General features: G+C 45.8%; 3 protein-coding genes across 5 annotated transcripts; 1 reads left to right on the forward strand and 2 right to left on the reverse strand.

Moving 5' to 3' along the window:
- Window positions 1–2,082: 2,082 nt before the first annotated feature.
- decr1 (2,4-dienoyl CoA reductase 1, mitochondrial) lies at window positions 2,083–8,144 on the reverse strand. 2 transcript variants are annotated; one of them, XM_061793965.1, is made up of 10 exons: window positions 7,931–8,077; window positions 6,547–6,749; window positions 5,577–5,634; window positions 5,408–5,494; window positions 5,190–5,337; window positions 5,017–5,116; window positions 4,850–4,922; window positions 3,602–3,748; window positions 3,472–3,534; window positions 2,083–3,393 (listed from the first exon to the last, which is right to left on the reverse strand). In XM_061793965.1, exons 1-10 carry the CDS (start codon window positions 7,976–7,978, stop codon window positions 3,334–3,336), a joined length of 987 nt encoding a protein of 328 aa, XP_061649949.1. In that variant the 5' UTR covers window positions 7,979–8,077; the 3' UTR covers window positions 2,083–3,333. The 2 variants fall into 2 exon arrangements, with proteins under 2 accessions (XP_061649949.1, XP_061649950.1); XM_061793966.1 differs by lacking the exon at window positions 6,547–6,749 and having other exon boundaries at window positions 7,931–8,144.
- pmvk (phosphomevalonate kinase) lies at window positions 8,136–11,725 on the forward strand. Of its 2 annotated transcripts, XM_061793968.1 has the most exons (5): window positions 8,136–8,410; window positions 8,485–8,548; window positions 10,356–10,508; window positions 10,576–10,705; window positions 10,774–11,725. In XM_061793968.1, exons 1-5 carry the CDS (start codon window positions 8,136–8,138, stop codon window positions 10,914–10,916), a joined length of 765 nt encoding a protein of 254 aa, XP_061649952.1. In that variant the 3' UTR covers window positions 10,917–11,725. The 2 variants fall into 2 exon arrangements, with proteins under 2 accessions (XP_061649952.1, XP_061649951.1); XM_061793967.1 differs by having other exon boundaries at window positions 10,576–11,725.
- Window positions 11,726–12,317: 592 nt separating this feature from the next.
- LOC133487425 (tropomyosin alpha-4 chain-like) lies at window positions 12,318–21,023 on the reverse strand. Its single transcript, XM_061793969.1, has 9 exons — window positions 20,780–21,023; window positions 19,434–19,580; window positions 19,237–19,370; window positions 19,052–19,169; window positions 15,669–15,739; window positions 15,303–15,378; window positions 15,170–15,232; window positions 12,815–12,884; window positions 12,318–12,745 (listed from the first exon to the last, which is right to left on the reverse strand). Exons 2-9 carry the CDS (start codon window positions 19,563–19,565, stop codon window positions 12,663–12,665), a joined length of 747 nt encoding a protein of 248 aa, XP_061649953.1. The 5' UTR covers window positions 19,566–19,580; window positions 20,780–21,023; the 3' UTR covers window positions 12,318–12,662.
- Between the last annotated feature and the right edge of the window lie 99 nt (window positions 21,024–21,122).

Here is a 21,122-nt window from a genome sequence, read left to right on the forward strand (position 1 = left end):
GACTGAACAACAGTATCAATTGGTGAAAAAATAGGAAATTGAACAGATTTGGGTAAGTCACTGATGGTGTAGTGGTACACTCACCTGACTTTGGTGCGGACAGCGTGGGTTCAGTTCCCACTCAGTGACAGTGTGAATGTAAATGCGAATGGTTGTCCCTGTCTATATGTTCCCTGCGACTGACTGGCGACCAGTTCAGGACGTAGTCTGCCTTTCGCCCAAAATCAGCTGGGATAGGCTCCGGCGCAGCGCCCCGCGACCTTTACCGGTATAAGCGGTGTTGAAAATGGATGGATAGACGGACCGAATTTGGCCCGATGCCCACAATATGTACTCTATATACACGTGCGCACAAAAGTTCTTCGAAAAACAGTACATCTTTAACAACTGGCCACAACTTTAGGACCAATCATCATGTATAAAATACTTTTTGGATTGAAAATGTCAGAGAGGTATTCATTTATTTTTATTTTTTTTTAAATCACTACCCATGCTACTTTGTGTTGAAAACAATCGGAGCTGGCACGCTGACATCTAATTATGTTAATGTTGCAACCTACATCGGCAGTGTGCAAGCACGCATGTTCAAGACAAAGGCTATTTCGGTGGGTGAGGCTCTCAAAAAGGAAAGGAGAATAACTTGGACAATATGGAAAGGGGGGGGGGAAAGGAATGCTGTGTGAAAGCAACTTCAAGTAGACTGCCATGCAGCTGCAAATGTTACCTCACCAGGCCACGAGAGGGAAGCAAAGTAACCTGCTCAAAACAACAGTCCACGTTCCAATTTGTCTGCTAGTTGACTTTGGGTGTGTTTTATCGGCTGTTCCAACCTGAGAGCGAGCGAGCGGTTTGACTTCTGCTTGTGGAGCTTTTCCTTCTCCCTCTTCACCTTGGGCATGATCTTAAGCTTTATGCTGCTTTGACTACTGGGACGCACCAACCCCTGGATGCACACAAGCACTTTGCACATATTATTCTTTTAAAAGATATTTTTAAACATAGGACAAAAACAGTGGGTATAAAAGGGAAGAACGTTTTTACTGACTCACTTTGGTTTCAATGTTTGGACAGTAAACATCGCCTAATTGTGCATTGTATTTTTGGAATTTGGTGTGCCAGGACCTGAGAAAGGCTCCTTAGAGCCGAAACGTTGTCGAGGCACACCGTTTGGTCGACAAAAAAAGTTTTTTTGGGGGGGATTTAATTTGTTTTTTGTGGGTTTTTGTTGTTATAATTAGAAATATATTACAAATTCATACCTATTAATAAATAGCACATCTAAAAGAAAAAAATATTACATAAATAACAAAGGCAACTCTATACAATTCATTTTGAAATACAAAAAAGAAAATGAAAACAAAGATGACTGGTGGAGAGTGGAAAGTGGTCCACTATGACCGGCGGGGCCAGCAGGCACGCTGCCAGGAATGGGGAAATGGAGACGGGAGATGGCGTAGGGGGATGGACCGTGCATCTCCCCCCCGATCCCGGAAGGGGAATTATTTCCCCTATACTGGGAGAGGGAGGGTTCGGTTCCCCTCACCTAACCCAACCCTAACCCTAAGGGGTTGTTTTTTGGCAAAATTAAGTTAAAAGGAACTCAAATTAAACTCAAATTAGAAAGAAAAGTTAAATGTAACCAAAACAGAAGCCAAAATATAAAAACACAGTTGGAGGACGGATGGAAACAATCGGACATGGAGGGAGGACGGTAAGACAAATTAGACCCTAAAATTAACTCAAAACAAGAGAAATAATGAAAACCTAATGGGGATGGTAAATCAAACCTAAATTATGGGATAAATTAACAAAACCTATTGAAGACGGTAAATTAAGCCTGAAATAATGGACAAATAAAACCAACACAAAAGGAAAACCAACTCAGAACGAACAACAAAAGTAAGGATAGAAATCATATGGAACATAAAGGATAAGGATGCCGGATAAGACGCTCAAACCGAGCGCCCCGAGGTGGTGAGCAGCGCCTGATGAAGACCGAGATGTGTCGAAATATTGCGCAATACAGGCTCACTAGAAGGATGGTAGGGACAGAGAATGGACACAAAACCATAAACCCCAACAAAAACGAAAGGTACATTTACTCAACAAAGGACAAAAATAACCACAAATTAAGGCAAATTGCACAACAAAGGTTATAGTGAACATTAATTGAATCCAAATTAGAACCTAAAAAGGAGGACAGATGGAAAACAATTGGAAATGGAAGGAGGATGGGTTACCAAAATTAAATCAACAAAACCACGATTAAGGGTAAACAAACCAAAAGAAGGGACAAATACAACCACAAATTCAGGAGAAACTAATCAAATTAAGGGTGAAATTAGACAACCAGCAGCACGGTGGCCGACTGGTTAGAGCGTCAGCCTCACAGTTCTGAGGTGCGGGGTTCAATCCCCGTCCCCGCCTGTGTGGAGTTTGCATGTTCTCTCCGTGTCTGCGTGGGTTTTCTCCGGGCACTCCGGTTTCCTCCCACATCCCAAAAACATGCATTAATTGGAGACTCTAAATTGCCCGTAGGCATGACTGTGAGTGCGAATGGTTGTTAGTTTCTATGTGCCCTGCGATTGGCTGGCAACCAGTTCAGGGTGTACCCCGCGCCTCCTGCCCGATGACAGCTGGGATAGGCTCCAGCACGCCCGCGACCCTAGTGAGGAGAAGCGGCTCAGAAAATGGATGGATGGATTAGACAACCAAAAAATAAAGGTAAATTAACCTAATTTAAGGGTAAATCAAGTACTGCGCCCAAGCAGGTGAGGCTTGGCCGTTGCCTGGAGTGGAGTGGTGGGGATGGACCGTGCACTCCCTCCTCGCCCGCAGAGGCGGGGAGGCTCAGTCCCCTCACCTAACATAGAAACAAACAACCATTCGCACTCACATTCACACCTATGGGCAATTTAGTGTCTTCAATCAACCAACCACGCATGCTTTTGTGATGTGGGAGGAAACCAGAGTACGCGGCGAAAACCCACACACACACGGGAAGAACATGCAAACTCCACACAGCCAGGGCCGGGATTTGAACCCCGGTCCTCAGAACTGTGAGGCAGATGTGCTAACCCCCCATTCACCGTGCCGCCTGATCGTAAAACAGTGGATTATACAAACATATTGTACCAATGGTAACAACTTTAATAACACGCAATTACAGCACATAGAAAAGAGTATCTGACTTATGTAAAGGAAGTAGTCCGTGAATACTAGCATACAAAAACATACTTGTACACGTGTTGTACTACAGTTGAGTCTATATATTATGGCAACATAGTTGGATGGAGCGGCTCAGTTTGATGACATCACAGAGCGGGCGTGTCTTTAGGATCCTTTGGTGCTTCGGATCATCTTCTCCATCATCTTCCACTGATCACCTGTGACCTGAGCAGAACCAAGTAAACCGTCACCTGGCCCGTTAGAACCAAAGGCACACGTTGCCAGAAGAAGGGATGCTCAAACCTTGCGAAGCTCGTTGAATTCTCCCGCCATCATCACATACTCGCCACCATCGAAGCGGACCACCTGAAAACAAACAACAGTGCTCAACTATGAACTTTGACCCGCACCCCTCCCGTTGGGAGTCACTCACGGCCCCCGAAATCCAGCTGGCGTAGTCGCTGCACATGTACGACGCCAAGTTTGCCATCTCAGATGCTCGGCCCAGTCGGCCCGTCGGGATGCGATTCAGCATTCCTGCTTCAAATTGTCCCGTCGGGTCCAAGCGGCTGAAGGCCCCCTTGATGCATTCATAAATGTACAGTGGAACTTCAGGTTATGAACTTAATTGATTCCATGACCGTGTAGCGGACACGCCACGAAAAGAGGCCACCGCCGCCCCCCGCCGAGGTGGACGGCCACGGAGCGGAGAGACGTAACTTCACATACAGAGGCTAAATGAACCAACAGCCATAATGAGCAGAAGCTAGACACAGACCTTTGCTTTGCCATGCTGACGCCAAGTGAATTCCAGGCACCCGGAGCTTCAAAGCGGAGACCCAAGCCTCATATATGCTATCCCCGCCTCTGTATGTTTGATTTCTTTGCGCTCATCCATTAGACACACGTGCAGCATCTGAGAGGTGGCCTTTATTATTCAAGTTTTGAAACCTGATTTTACACAACGATTTGTTTTATTCATTCAAATTTGGAAGGCTTGTTAACATTACTCTTCTAATTTTTTTGGGCCTGCTTAATGCCACTTTAACTCGGTGCATTGCAGTCAGTAAAAACGTAGCTTTACCGTCATTACTATAGATCTGAACAACTGGTAGATTTGGGATGCCCCTTTGAGCCTACAGTGACGTTAAAGCTAGTAGGGGCAAAGTGTCTGCAGATTCCATGTTTATGGACACCACGAAAACCAAAATATCAAGGATGAATGTTCTGTATTGATAGCACACACTTTGGCGTTGACAAAAACGTTAACCTTGTGAAGATCAGTTGAGAAATGAGAAGGTTATGACTTATTTTATGGACATACACTGCTTTTGATGGTGGGTTAGGAGTTTAAAACTATCCCCAAATATGTATTCTATGAACAAATAGACAAAAGGGAGAACTTCCATTAATTTTATGTCATTTTAAGGAGAAATGCTGTATCAAGCTATATAACCGAGCAAAAAATAAGTAATTTTAATCATTATATACTTTCAAAATTAATCAGCCAATTAATCGGTTATCTGATTTTTTTTCTCCCAGTATTGGGGGAAAAAAAAAAAAAAAGTATCTGTATCGGTCAGGCCCTAATTGTTACAATTATTATTGTTAAGGGCACCCACCGAGCCGCACAGTGGATCAGCGCAGAAGAATAACTCGACTTGCAAAAGGCCAACACTACCTTGGTTCTGATGGGTCCAGGCTGGATGATGTTGAACCTGAGTCCATAGCGTCCCCACTCTCCCGCCAAAGACCTGACAAAGCGCCGGTCACCAAAGCGACCACATTGAGAAGGTGGCGGTCACCATGGCGACCAGCCAGTCGTCGTCGTGCGTTTGCGGGACTCACTTGTAGAGCGCCTCGACGCCTGCCTTGGCGGCAGCGCTGGGAACCACGAACCCGGAGCCCGACTCGGCGTAGATGGTTGTGATGGCCAGGAAGGCTGCACCTGATGGACACACACGATGGGGAATGAATGACCTGTAACCTTTGCCGGTGACAACGTTCCCGCGCCCGCCGACCTTTCTGATTGCGGACCAGCCGCTTTCCAAGCTCCAGCGTGACGAAGGCGGTGCCGTTCAGGACGATGTCGGTGATGCTCTTCCACGCGTTGGCCGACAAATTTTCCGACGGACACACAAAGTTTCCCGCCGCATTGTTGACGATCACCTGAGCTTACACGATGCGACACAACGGTGATGTGTCTGTGCGTGTGCGTGTGTGTTTGTGTGCCCCTTACATCAGGTAAGCCTGTGAGACTTTCCATGTGTTCTACGCAATGCGTAACAGCCTGAGGATCTCTGACATCAAGCTGGATTGCGTGGACCTGAGACATGGAGACAAGACAAAAACACCAAGTCAGGGCAGGCTGAGACCAAGACCGTTGTGCCTCTTCTTTGACCTTTCACCTTGTTTCCAGTCTGACTGGTGATCTCGTCTGCCGTCTGTTGCAGGACCTCCAACTTCCTGTACGAAAAACGGACAGTTTCATCCTGGACCTACACCCAGACTCCATAGTAGACCGACTCTTACTAATAGATAGTGGACTGTAACCAAGGGGGCGGCACGGTGGCCGACTGGTTAGAGTGTCAGCCTCACAGTTCTGAGGTGGGGGGTTCAATCCCCGTCCCCGCCTGTGTGGAGTTTGCATGTTCTCCCCGTGCCTGCGTGGGTTTTCTCCGGGCACTCCGGTTTCCTCCCACATCCAAAAACATGCATTCATTGGAGACTCTAAATTGCCCGTAGGCATGACTGTGAGTGCGAATGGTTGTTTGTTTCTATGTGCCCTGCGATTGGCTGGCAACCAGTTCAGGGTGTACCCCGCCCCCTGCCCGATGACAGCTGGGACGGGCTCCAGCACGCCCGCGACCCTAGTGAGGAGAAGCGGCTCAGAAAATGGATGGATGGATGTAACCAAGGGTGTCGAACGAACGACCCGCAGGTCAGAACCGGTCTGTCAGGGGGTGCAAGCCGGGCCGTGGGGATAGAGAACACATTCACTGCTTTTTTTTTTTTTTTTTTACTTAACAGTACTGTGGTTGCCAACTCTGCGCACTGGCAAGCACTTGTGTGACCTTCTGAAATTGGCTGCTGGCTACTCAGGATTTGACATCTGATATTGATGCACTTGTGAAGGCTAAAGGATGCTATTTGAAGTTGCACGGGCACAGGAAGCTGACCTCATTACAATGCTCCTGTCCCACATTTGCACCGGAGTGAACGAATACCTCTTGTAGAAATATTTGAAGACAATATTGAAAAATGTCAGTCAACAGCTTTAGTTTCAAAGAGGTTGCTTTGGTGGAACGCTTATATATTTGTTCCTCGCATGGCCATAACTTGTACGTATTTGCCCCCCACGCGCAGGTGGCGTCTGACCTGCTGGCGATGACGCACTCAGCCCCCAGGTGGGAGAGGGTGGCAGTCATGGCGCGGCCCAGTCCGGTCCCACCTCCCGTGACGAACGCCACCCGCCCCAGGAAGGTTCCGGGCGGCAACATGGCCGCCTCCAGCGGCGGGAAGAAGCGCGAGTGAGGAAGAGGAGGCTGCTGAGCGGCAGCTGGCGAGCTGTGAAAACACGACTGCCGCCCCACAACACGCCAACGTCAGCAACACGCAAACGAGATGACAAAAAAAAAAAAAAAAAAGAATCACAGCTGACACAGCACAACAACGTCAACAACACACAAACGAAATGAAAAAAAGTGTCTGAGTCAACACTTGAACATTTCTGCATTTTCATTTGAGTTTGGTTTTGCATTCAAAGGCAATAAATGATACTAATTAATTCATGAAAACAGAAACCATAATAAATAACATTGGGAGGTGCATGCTTTGAATCTGGACTTTGCATGTCAGGCTTGCACAGGTATTCACTGCCACCTTACAACTGAGACCAAATGCTGGCGCAAATTGTTCGCAGGTGCGTACGGGAGTGGGAATGCTCGTTTGGCAAGATGTTCCCTGACCCTGGCTGGCAACCATTGCGTTGTTTGTCTACATGAAGACTTAAGTTGTTTTTTGTGGACGGAGTAAACTGAGTTTTTGAATTTCTGGTTCCAGGTGAAAGCTAATACTTTTTTTTTCAGGCTATTCTAAGTTCAGATGCAACTAAGCGTACGGTGCTTGGCAGTTTCTGCAATTACACTTTTATTTTCCGCAACCTTTACTAAGTTGTTTGGTATTGCAGGTTAGGAAATGGAGACAGGAAACCTGAAAGTGGGCGTGGCTCTGGTTTGGTCAAAAACGCTTCAGATTGCCCTCACGATGCCTGGCGAGCATGCAGGGTGCGTTATTAGGATTCCCACATAGTTTCCGGGCAAGACACGCCCTGCTGCAACAGCTCACATTTGTGCGAAATAAAAACAAAGACATTTATTATGTTTAGGGTTGGTGCTTAAGGCGGGTTAAGGTTCGGATAAGTGTGGGTGGGTCAGGTCACAGACAGCACGCAGTGCGGCGTGCTCTACAGGGACACAGCAGTCAATCATTGTGCAGGGCGTGTCCTGCATGGAAACTATGTGGGAATCCAAACAACGCGTCCAGAATGCAGCCATATGAGCGCTGCTCGAACTCACGTGACGCGATCCGAAATGAGGTCCTTCAAACATGGATGTCAAAAAACAAATCATTTACTGAATGGAAAAGTGGGTGAAAGGTGAAATATTGGATGGACAAGTAAAGAATGGCGAAGAGGTTTGTTAGTAATTGCGAATCAAACAATATTATATCTGTATGTAGTTCCACTGAAAGTGGAGCTCACCGCCACAAAAGTTCGGAAAGTTTTCCTCCGAAGACCCCACGACGCCATGTTGACGACAGCTGCTCAACTTTGACCCGGACGTCGGCGTGCGCCTTTTCGAAATAAAGCGACATAAAAGTCAAAATAATCAAGTAATGTAGTAGAGAAAGAAAGAACGTACACGCCGAAGTCGTCCGTCAGCTATTTATCATCGCTTCACTACGTTATGAACACAAAAGACGTGACACGACCGCGGCCCATTAACTCTTATTTTGAAGTGCCCCCGGTCAGTTCCGACGCCTCTCCGGAAGTCGGACGTGAAGCAGAAACCGACGAGCTGACCGATCAGCGAACAGTCGTCATATGTGTGATGGATTCCTCAGCTGGGATGGATCCGTCGGACCCAAAGCAAAGCCTCCGTTCGGAACCGAAACTCGTTTTGATTTTCAGCGGCAAGCGGAAATCGGGAAAAGATTACGTAACGGATATCGTCCTCGATCGGTAAAGTCCAGTACGCCTCCCGTCATCGCGGATCGATACGCTCATCGATCACGTGTGTTGTCGTTGTGTTGCAGGTTAGGAGAAGACGTCTGCGCCGTCGTTCGTCTTTCGGCGCCCCTCAAACAAGCTTACGCTCAGGTAAGTCAAGTCCCGTCGTGGGATATTAACTCATATGAATGTCCGCGCGGGTCAGTCGCGTCACGTGACCTGTGCGGTCAGGTCAGTCCGAAAACAATTACGTCACCAGTGAACGCGCTATGGAAAGCACGAGTCTCCACGTTTCCAACACAAGTTGGCTCAACATGGAGGATGCACGCCGGATTGAGACCATTTTGTCGTTGGGGGGAGAAACGATGAAAAAACTTTGGAATTTAATTTCTTCTATTTCTGCATAACTTGGTCATCAAACGTGGTCTGCTCTTTATCTAAATCAGAAGAATTAACAAACAATTATACATTTTCATGTTTCTATTGAAAATCATGGAGGAAAAAGTAAATCAACCTTTAAATACAAAATAGGGTTGACCCTTGACACTCAACAAACGTTTCCTGTAGTTGAAGATCAGACGTGCACAACAAGTGGGGTGAATTTTGTACCACTCCTCTTTACAAAACTATTGCAGTTCGGTAAGCTTCCTGGGATGTATGGTGTGAAACGCTCTCGACTTCATGCCACGGGAGGTTATCTAAAATCCAAGGGTTCACTTATTACTACTTACTTATCACTTACTCCCTGTCCTTTGAATGTTTACATGTTATGCTTTATGCTATATGGAAAAAAAAAAGCTTGTGTGGTATTAATTTAAGCAGACTGTTTTTGTGATTTAGATGATCCGACAGACAACACTTAATAACCAATTTATGCAGAAATGACAAATGATTGACATTTCGGTCCCACTCTACATTTGCTATTATAATCCATCCATCCATCTTCCGTACCGCTTAGCCTCACTAAGGTCTAAGGTCTTTGGGCAAGAGGCGGGGTACACCCTGAACTGATCGTCTGTGAATCACAGGGCACATATACACAAACAACCATTTGCATTCACATTCACATTCACACTTATGGGCAATTTAGTCTTCAATTAACTACCATGCATGCTTTTGGGATGTGGGAGGCAACCGGAGTATCCTGCGAAAAACCACTCAGGCGCAGGGAGAGCATGCAAACTCAACATAGGGGAGGCCGGATTTGAACCCGGGTCCTCAGAACTGTGAGGCACATGTGCTAACCAGTCGTCCACATGTGATATCAATCCAATTCAAAAAGGGAGTGGCACTGGCTGACCACCTAAAGAGTTTCCTATAGCTCGAAAAAAAACATCAGCTAACGCCTACTTAACTTAAATAGAGAGCTGCCATTAAAATGTCATTAACTGGTTTAAGCCGGGTACTTCCGCAATATATCACTGGAAAGAAAATAATTGCTCAGTGCAGAGTGGAGCAAACCATTTTTGAGCCAATAAGGGGTGGGGTTGCTGTATTTTTGTTGTTTAAAATAATAGCTTACAACCAAGTGCTATGATTTGTCCCTTTTCTCGGCTGTTTCAAAACGACATAGGCTGCACTTTATACAAATATTTTTGAGCTCTCAAATTCATGTTAGGGGTGCTTCAGCACCCTGAGATGGGATCAACTCCCAGGATGACAAGACGTGTTTCCCTGCAGGAACATCTGGTGTCAAAGGTTTTCGCCCGGTCCTGTTGTGCTTCTGTGGCTGTCGATCGACATATCAATCAATGCAAACTAAAACGGCTTCTTCCCTCTTGCCGTTAAATTACTAGAGGCTAAGTGATTCTCTGTAGTGTTTTTTTTTCTCAGAATTTTTTTGGGGGGACAAAATGGCTGTCTATTGTTGTACTCGAGCAGCTCCAACGACCAGAGACAAATTCCTTGTGTGTTTTTCACATACTTTGCAAATAAAGAGGATTTTTATTCTGTGCAGGAACATTGTCTGGATCTGGAGCAGCTCTTGGGTTGCGGCGTTTACAAGGAGGTCTACCGGGCCGACATGATCCGCTGGGGCGAAGCTCGAAGACGCCAAGATCCGGGATTCTTCTGCCGCCTGGCGACCAGAGGAGCGCGCCGACCCATTTGGGTACGTCGTCGTGCTCCCATGTTGGCATGGCGACAGGCTAGCGCTGCTCTGCTCTGTTATTGGTCAGGTGGTGAGCGACGCGCGGCGGATGTCAGACCTTCAGTGGTTTTGGGCCAAGTTTCCTCGACAGACCCGCTGCGTCCGCGTGGAAAGTAGAGAAGAAACCCGCAGGCGGAGGGGGTGGAGCTTCACTGCGGGTACGACCGGCCGGCCGGACGCCCGTTCGCGCCCGCTGACCTCTGTTCTCCGTTTTTTTGTGGGTCAGGCGTGGATGACGCCGAGTCTGAGTGCGGGCTGGACAGCGGGGTCGACTTCCATTGGACAATCACTAACGAGGCTGACGCCCCCTCGTTAGAGGACCAGTTGCGGCCAATTATAGCGCTCGCGGCGGAAGCTGCCAGTCACTGATCAATGGATGCCAGCAAAGCCACAAAAGAGAAAGCCTGGACAGTGACTTGCGGGCGCCATATTGTCACGCAGGTTAACGCTACGATGCGACGACCATTTCCAAAATGGCCATCTGTAGGGTTATTTTCCACAGAACCCGAACAATATATTTTAATCTGATATTCTCATCATGGCCAGTTAGTGAGCAATGAGTAGTAGTCTAGGATTACCAAGGCATGGTACATGGCATAAGGATTATTTTTTTTTAAATCCTAAAAGATTTCTCATGTTACAGATTTAACCGTTTTGGTCATATTGTGTGCGTGGTGTGGTCCGGTCCAACGATCTCGACCGAGAACACCACACAAGGATTCAGTGAAGTCGTTTATTTGTGTAGTCCTTCATCACGGGTGTCTCGAAGGGCTTCATAAAAAGACTTGTCGCCGTCTGGGGAATCCACTGACCGACAAGTTGCTTCTTGATTGGCTACATTCCGTTGCACGTCCCAATTCACAGTCGCGACTCGGGAAGTGGTCGGCTTTCCTGACACGTGTAAAGATTTATAGGAGTAAATATTGAACGTTTAATATTTAGGATTGTTGGCCTCAGCCTGATTATTGGGAGAAATTCCCACTTAACACACCTCAGACCTCATAATTATCTTCTACATAAGGCATCCGTCATCCTTGGCCGGGCGGGGAAGGGGCAAAATCAGCCTGATTGTTTTGATGTGTACCAGGCATGCAATATTATTTTGGCCAAGGCTGTCAGAATGGGGCCCTATTCTAAAAAAATATCATTTTGGAAATAAAGGGGTTATTATGAATCCGTTTCAATTAACGATGCTCAATTTTGTTGAATTCATTTTTGACCTCGTCTTTCAGGTTTTCAGACTGAGTGGGAAACATTTTGAGAAAAACTCACCTTGAAAAACATTTTGACAAAAAAACGCCTATACTTAAAAGTAAAACATTATAAACCACTTATTTTAGGGACAAAATGTCTTAAGTGGGGAAAATAAATCTGTCAATGGAACTAGTAGGAATTGACTTTATAAGATTCCTAAAATAAGATCGTACCTCAAAACAAGCCTTTTTTGTCTTGCTGGAAATGTATAAATGTATAAGTCCAGTAAGATGTTTTTCCTCGAAAAAAATATCAGGTCATGAGGTAAGTTTGACATTTTTGCCCTTCAGCAATATGGCGGCTACACATTTTGTGTACTTTAATGACGGAGGGGCCCATCGCGACGCCATCGATAGCACGTTGCTACCTTGGAAAACCCGAAACTGACGAAGACAACTATTTGTACACAAACTATGTGCAATCATGTCTATTCCACTTGCCGCTGATCATCGATCAATGCTTTAAGGGGGAGGGAGGCCGGCGCCCCCCCCCCCCCCATTAAAGACGTTAAACAAATTAACTTGGTGCTTTTATTTTAGAAACAAAAAGCTGTTATGACATCACAGCATAAGACCATGTGACACTTTATTGTTCAGGTTGGCGCTTCTGACCTCTGACCGGCCCCTTGACTTTATGCTCTGATGATGTCACGTGATGACATCGTCACAGTATAAAATGCAAGACGCCACGGAATGAGTCGGCGTGTCTGATCTTTGTAATTGGCCCCTTAGGTTTGGCAGAAAAATACGATTGGCTGTTCCCTTCCAAGCACACGTCCACAACGCAAGCAAGCAATCATCGAGCGAGCGTCTGATTATTGAGCCCACTACTTAAGGAATGTGACGGCTTGAGTTGGAATGTTCAGAAGGCGGACAGATCCTCAAGGGTCTGGTGGAGTTCGGTGTTGAGCGCCACGTTGGCCGTCTTGGTGGCCAACAGCAATTCTGCAAACACAAACACCGGTCAGCACTGGCTCGCTCACGTGTCCCGCGTAATCGACCGGCGCGCCGCACCTTCCAGCTCATCGACGCTTGTCTCCAGCTTGGCCACCATGCGCTCTGCCGACTCCGCCCTGTTCTCAGCCTGAACAGGAAGTGGATCAATGTTCATTTTGAGTTAGTTTTAGTCAGTCGAATGACTAAACTGACTCATTTAGTTTTAGTCATTTTGTCATCTAAATTGTTTTAGTTGACAAACTACAATAAGATTATAGTCGATGAAAACTTCAGTCAAATCTAAAGTGTGCAAAGGGTAATATGTAAACTTTCTGAAAGTAATTATGTTCACCTTGATCAGCTTTTCTCAAAGTGTCATACAAGTACAATGGTTGAAGCTTTTTTTTTTTAATCCAGCAGAGTACATTTGTAAAACAACTATAGTCGTGTTTAACCAATACCCGTAATCTTTCATAACTGTTTTCTCATATTTATTGAGGGTTAGGGTTAATTTTGCGGCAGGGAGGTCGACTAGTTAGCACATCTGCCTCGGGAGTTCTCAGGTTCCGGGTTCAAATCCGGCCTTCCTGTGTGCAGTTTGCATGTTCTCCCCGTGCATGGGTGAGTTTTCTCCAGGTACTCCGCTTTCCTCCGCATGCCCTGCGATTGTCCGCCGACCATTTTGCGGCGTATCCAGCCTAGAGTCGGCTCCAGCACGCCCGTGACCCTCGTGAGCATAAGCGGTATAGAAAACGGACGGGTGGAATTTGAAGTTAACTTTTGTGCGCAATACATTTTTTTTCTCCATAAGTATTTTTATAAGGTGGTACTTGGTATAAAAGGTTTGGAACCACTGACCAAGATGAAAGAAAAAAATTAAAACCTTACAAATCTATGACAGAATATTAAGATTTGCAACTCACACAGACACTGAAGGACCCAACTAATTTGGAACACATTTAACCTTAAAATTGTAAAATCAGCAGTTCCATAAATGCAATAATAAAAACCTTTCAGCGCATACGCTTTAATTGCATCAGGCCTCGGCCTTCTGAATAAGTGAATATGTTATAGGCTCGAGTCTCTGGCAATGTGACACAGGCGTGCGCCGTCCACTCTTGGAGAACGAACCCAACACGCATCATAACGTGCATATCAGAAGCCACCTGTTGCAGCTGCGAGGCACAAATGTTTGCCTTTTTAACATCAGCTTTACTTTCGAAGTCCAAATACGCACATTGGGCCTTATTCTCCTGTTGGTGCGCAAGTCGTCTTTTTACGTGCTTGGCTTGCGTCCCGGCAAGGGGCGCCGATTCGCCCCTATCATACTTCATGACACACACACCACCCGATTAACTGCCTATCAGAATAATATTCTGCCAAATATTGGACTCTGCGTAAAAAAATCCATAATGGTCCCTCCCTAGTAGGCTTTGCAAGATCAGGACTTTCGAGGCCGATCAGCGAGTTAAAAAAAAAAAAAAAAAAAAAAAGATCACCCATCCCATCACAAAATGGAGCAATGTGTCTATTTAAATGACTTGTTCATTTACTGGATATACTTGTGTACGGTATACTGAGTATCTTAAAAAATATTCTCTTGTCAGGTCATGTAGTCTAATCAGTCAGGTTAAACCAACATTACAACACGACAAAAATAATGGGTGCTAACTTACTGTCATTTAATTACTTCAAACACACTGAAACTTTAGCGTATGATTCAACAGAACGCCGGCATGATTACGTACAAGCGTTAGTGCTAGCACTAGATTGCTAGGCTACATGACGTTTTGTTGGCTGGTTGTGAGCCGTATCGTATTAAAAGTATGTGAGCAATCCTTGAACGAACGTCTTCTCCCGAGCACCGGTGACCACCACCACCGCACGTTTTTCCCCATCTTGTTCTTTTTTTGACCAAGACAATACACGTGCGATCCATTGTTGTGGCCGTGGTAACGAGCGTATCTGGTCGCGTTTGATTTGACAAAGCCCAGTGATCATAAATAAAGTCAAAAGACACGCGACAAGGCTAAAAATAAACTAGGTTTTGGATTGAAATATACTGTATACGACGGCAAAGCAGAGTAAATGTCTTTTGCGGAGCCGATCAATCGGCGAATTATGACAAAGCCGATACCGATCCAGCAATCAGATCGGTGTTAAGGCTAGTCCCTAGTACAGTATAGCACCCCCTCTTGCAAAGTCACCCTTTAGACATGTAGTTCTTTGGTGCCATCTTGTGGCATCAATAGGAATTCCATCCATTCATCTTACCCTCAGTAAGGTTGCAGGTGTGTTGGAAACCTATCGCAGCTGACTTTAAACAATAGGTTGAGGTGCGTGTAATTGCGATGTTACGACAGCATCGGCGTAGCTCAGAGAAGGACTCGAGAGCGTTAGTCTCTGGTAAGCGAGCTAACAAACGCGTCTCACCTCCGTCAGTTTACTCCTGAGGGTGCCGATCTCCAGCTCGCTTCGTTCCTCCTGCACACAGTACTACAACACAAAACAGAAGGATGACACGCCGAGCGAACGCACGCCTCCACGGCAACCTCTCAACTCTCACATTCTCAGCCTGAGACTGCAAGCTCTTCGAATTGGCCGTCAGACTCTTCAGCTCGTCCTCCAACGTGCGACCTTTGCTGCGGATCCAAGGTCATATGGTCACAAACACGGCAGGTTAAAAAAGCTCAGGTCAAAACGAGACGTGTGGAAGCGGCCGCAGGAGGCGGAGGTGACGAAGCATCTCGGGGTCAGGTCAACAGGGCAACAGTCAGGAGGTCAGGTGACCCTAACGACCTGCGATCTCTTTACCAATTGGCCCGAACTCCTCGGCTGCTAGTGTTAGTTAGCCACGCGGCAGGAAGTAGATAGACAGGAAGTAGACGGCTACACGCGAAAGCAAGCGTGCGTGTGTGTGTGTGTGTGTAACCTCTCAGCTAACTCCGCTCGGGCTTCGGCACGCTCCAGTTCCTCCTCCCCCATCACCAGTTTACGAGCCACCTGTCAATCAAACAGCAGGTCAGCTCATGTGATCACCAACCTTGTCTCAAAGTCCAACAAAACATTTGTTTACATAAATACATTCAAATCAAATATTTATAATGTTAAACAAGCTTAAAACCAAGACCAATACATTGATGCCAGACAATAGCTACCCTCAGCAGCAGCCACGAGATGGCGCTGTCGCCACCCTTTGACACTCTAGGGTGTTACTGCTAACTGACATTCACTTTACTAATCATGAAATACAAATGGAAAAGTTGCATTATTATCCATGGTTATTGTCATCATATTATTTGCTTGCCTTCACCTCCTGCTAGTGGAGATGTTTTAGCTGAAAACACCTTTAGCGATCACATTGCATGCCAACATTGTATGCTCAAATTTAAAGCTAGCATCCAAGATTAGCATGGTGGCATGAAACCTCTCAGCCAATGTGGTAAAACAGCCTAAAAATGTCAATCTCCGAGCCACGTGTAGCTAGGAGATTTACAGAAAGAAAGTTCAATGGGCAACACCAGCAAATTTTTATTTGATGAACAAGTGTCAAAAAGGAACAAAAGGTGGTGGTATTGCTGCTATTTTTAAATCATTAGTTCAGTGTAAAGAAATTCTACTGGGTGATTTAAGCCCTTTTGAATCTCTGGTTTTTAGTGAAAGGTGATCCAAAGGTTATTGTTTTAATATTTATACACCTCCAAGATACAATGGAAAATTTATGGATGATTTTTCAGAACTGCTGAGAGTTATTTCTACAGACCACAACTATTTTGTTATAACGTGGGACTTTGACATTCATATTGACAACAACATGGAACAAAATTCTAAACAACTCTCTGCTATACTGGACACATTTGACCTCTCTCAACATATAAAGGGTCCAACAACCCACACTCAAGGTCACATCTCAGACCTGGTCATCTCTAAGGATGTTGAAATTCTATCAGTTGACATTAAGGATGTGGCTATTTCAGACCGTTTTTCTGTGTTGTTTGAATTACAGATTATCCCAAACGTTCAGACGTCTATTAAGAAAAGGCACATAAATGAGAGTTTCGGGAGACCATAGCTTTGTTACAAACTGTGAATGCTGAGACAGCTGATGAACTTTTGGATAAATACACCTGGAAAATCCCAAATGTCATGAATGCTGCCGCTCCTTGTAAAACCAAGACAATCTTAAAGTGACCTCCTGTGGAGGAGCACTATAAAAGCAAAGATCTCGAAATCAAAGTAAGTGGAGAAAAACTAAACTGCAAATTGACTATGACCTCTACAGACAAACTCTTTGTCATTTTAACCAAGAGTTAGTCAGGGTGAGACAGCCACACTCTTCTCCTCAACAATACTTCCACTGTTTGCTGTGATTGACAATCTCACACACCCCCAAATCAAATAGCTGCAGAACTCCAGTAAATGCAATGAATTGCCTCGTTATTTTAGGGGGAAAATACAATCCATCAGGTTAAATATCAGCAAAATGATAAAATTATGCAGGAAAAACTATTAGCATGTCAAAATGATATACAGTGGACCAAAAAAACGTTCAGCAGCAGAAACCATCAACAAGCCGTCTTGGCTCAATACTCGAGTCAAATGTTCATTTGAGTCTACAAGCTAATGGATGTTCAGAATTTGGACACCCTTTATTTAAACCATGCAAACTTTTTTGACCCAGCCCCCTAAAAGAATCTGAATCGAGAATTGTTTGGAACCGGAATCGCTCAAATTCAAACGATGCCCAGCCCTAACTATTGCACACACGTACATCGCGATGACGATGCTCAAACTAAATATTGTGCTGCCCTAATTTGTAAACTAACTTGTGACTAGATCAGACTACAGGATTTTAGCTCCGATATTGGCCCGATTTGCTATCACGGGCGATTTCCCAGATCAAGCCCGATATAGTTTGTCGGGAACGGCAAAGCTTCTTGTCGTGTGACATAATCCACGACCGACAATTTGGCCCTGCGATAGCCCTACGACGCCAAAATGAAAGTCAAGTCATGATTTTCCTCCTGGAAGTCATGCATGCCCATGCCATCACACTGCCTCCACCATGATGTGGTGTCCTTTGGATCATGAGTTGTTCCAATTCTCCAAACTTTCTTCTTCCCATCATTCTGGTACAGGTTGATCTTAGTCTCATCTATCCAAAAAAACACTGTTCCAGAAGTGGGCTGGCTTCTTCAGGTGTGTTTATTTGGCAAAGTCAAGTCTGGCCTTTCTATTATTGAGGGTGATTAATGGTTTGCACCTTGTGTTGAATCCTTTTTATTGACTCTCATGAAGTCTTCTCTTTATGATAGACCTAGATCCTGATACACCTACTTCCTGGAGAGTGTTCTTCACTCGTGTGGATGTTGCGAAGGGGTTTTTCTTCACCATGGAAAGGATTCTGCGATGATCCACCACTGTTGTCTTCGGTGGACGTCCAAGCCTTTTTGAGTTCCCAAGCTCACCAGTGCACTTTTTTTTTTCCCCTTAGAATGTACCAAACTGTTGATTTGGCCACTCCTCACATTTCCGCTAACTCTCTGATGGATGGTGTGTTTCACCTCCACCGAGAGCTCCTTTGGCCGCATGTTGTTGTGTTCACAGCAACAGCTTCCAAATGCAAACGCCACACCTGGAATCAACTCCAGACCTTTTAACTGCTTGAGTGATAACAGGTTAATGAGGGAAGAGCCCATGCGGCCATTTTTGTTTTTTTGCAGCCTGCTAACTCAATTGTCCCATTACTTCTGGTCAAAAGAGGCGGCTACATATTAAAGAACTGTTATTCCTAAACCCTCGCTCCAATTTGGACTCTCAAATTACAGGTGAGAGTCTGCACTTTGAGACCATATTGATTGTATAATTACATCCTGAATATGTTTTCGTAAACAACTAAACTGTTGCGTCACTGTCCAAATATGTGTGGGCCTAACTGTACATCGGTACAACGGTAACATGCTTCAATTTGGTGCCAAGAGGCATGGGGTCTTCTCTTCCCCGATCACCGCTCTCCGGAGCCTGCGCGCTTAGCCACCAGCAGCCAGACGGCAGCTTCTCCGGATGTCCGCGCTCGATGCTCAATTGAAGCTGGGGGAAAAACTAAACTGCATTCATACATGCCAGAAAGCACGCTGACTAACTTTCATCAGCCAGGGCTTTTGACGCAGGTGATTTTCATTTGCCAGCGTGGCTTATGTCTGTTGCTATATCATCAATATTGAATACTTTTGTCACACAACAGAATGTGCTTATTGTGACAGCTTTGAAATGATCTGTGTACGTGGGTGTTTGTGTGTATGAGCGTGTGCATACTTCCTCATATTTGCGGTCAGCCTCCTCAGCGACGATTTGGGCTTGCTTGAGCTCAGCTGTCAGACGTTCCATCTTCTCCTCATCCTTCATCGCTCGAGTTTCAATCACGCGAATCCCTCTGGACACGTAATCGCCATTGTTACAGTCATCATTATCATCATCGTCGTCATCACACGCGTGCTGACCTCTCGCTCTCGTCCGCCACCTTCTCCAGGTTGTCAAGCTTCCCGATGGCGGAGGTGAGCTGCTCCTGCGTCTGGTCCAGTTTGTCTTCCGTCATCTGAAGACGGCGACTGAGCGACGCCACATCCACCTCCGCCTGCGCGTCACACGACAGTCAATCACCACGCGTGTGACACGTTGCACGTGTGCATGCGTTCACCTCATCACGAGCCCTCTTCTCCTCCTGCAGTTGTCTTTGGAGTGTTTCTGCTCGCTCTTCAGCTTCTTCAGCTTGCCTTTGAAGATATTGGATCTTCTTCTTGACGGCCTCGATGCTGCTCACTCCAGTCATCTTTGTCTTGTGATTCTAGAGAGGAAGCAGCAGGAACTTACTTTTAGGGTCAACCGTTTTTTTTACCATTTTTTATGTGAGAGGCAGGGGTGATTCTGTGATTTGAGGTTTACAGGTGCTTGGAATCATTTTCAGGGTGCTTCAGCACCCCAAAAGTGGCAGTCAGGTTCAGTAGCACCTTGGCTTTACCACTATATCATGTACATGATACTAACTTCTTCCATTCTAATTCAGAGGATAGTGGTATTGTCTGACCACCTGAATAATTTCCTATAGCTAGAAAGAAGAACATCAACTAGCTCCTACATAACATAAAAAGTGACCTTTGACTAAATGCAGCAAAAATGAGGAGGGGTAATAATAGTGCGTTGGTATTGAGTGTTAAGAAATGTGTGCCACATATCCTGGTTTCCGCCTAGTACTTACTCCACATCACTGGAAGGCAGCGTATTGCTCTGTGCATGTACAGCGCTTGGACTCAGAGCCTAGTTGGGGTGAAGTGGAAGGGATTCGCTGGAAAAAAATATTTTTGAAGCAATAGTGGTGCTGTATTTTTGTTGCTAAAATAATACTTTACAACCCAGTACTTTATGGTTTTACACTAACACCTCTCGAGTCGCTTAAAAATGATCTACAGTTTAAAATGTTTTTTTTTGTGGGGGGAAATCTGCCAAATTATACACGTGCTGGGATTCAATTTTGGGGGTGCTTCAGCAAAAATGGGCTAGAAACACCTGGGGGGGGCGCCCCGCCCAGCATCTTGGTGAATGTCAGCGAGAAAGAAACCTGGCAGGAAGTGAAAGATTGTCACAATATGCATCCGAAACCACAGATGTGGTTTGTTGAAGGGAGACTCGCAAACATTCCCAACGCAGCAAAGGTGCAGTTGAGCAGGTTCGGGCGGGTCCAGACGTGCAGGACACTTTTCTGACGTCACCGCCCCAACGTGTCACGGCGCGTTCCCAGGGCTTCATTTTCCCTCATTTATAATTTAAACCACCTTTGGGACAAGCGCGCTGGCATTGCGTTTGCGAACTAAGTGACGCGCTGTGGTCGCACGTTGGCTCACTCGTTGCGAACCATGTAACGCTCTGTGGTCGCATGTTAGCTCACTCGTAACAGTAATAGGGGGCCTGTACGCCCTCGCCGTTACCTTAGCCTGTTAGCGTCAAACAGGTGTGTGTGTGTGTGCGTAGTTGTGACACGACACTTACCTGGACGTTCGCAGCTAGCAGGCTAACTAGCCGATAGCAGCTAGCAGGCGGAATGTGAGTGTGAGACAACAAAAAGTGAGCGAAAAAGAACAACTCAGCGACTCTTCCTCAACGTGTGCAGGTCGCTCCAGTGTCGGCGCTGGTTATGGTCGCGGTGTTACTTCTGGTCCCGCTCGGCTCGGCTTCCGTATTCGACCAACTCCCAACTAGAGTCAGTCCGCCTTCTTCCGCGTTTTTTTTTTTTGAGAGTCCACCTTCTTCCGCGTTTTTGCGCGCAGGAAGTGACGCAAAGACCGCCCTCGCCAAGTTTTTCGTCAATTAAAAAAAAAAAGTTCCTTTCAAA

The sequence above is a fragment of the Phyllopteryx taeniolatus genome, chromosome 13 (assembly GCF_024500385.1).
Source record: "Phyllopteryx taeniolatus isolate TA_2022b chromosome 13, UOR_Ptae_1.2, whole genome shotgun sequence".
NCBI lineage: Eukaryota > Metazoa > Chordata > Actinopteri > Syngnathiformes > Syngnathidae > Phyllopteryx > Phyllopteryx taeniolatus.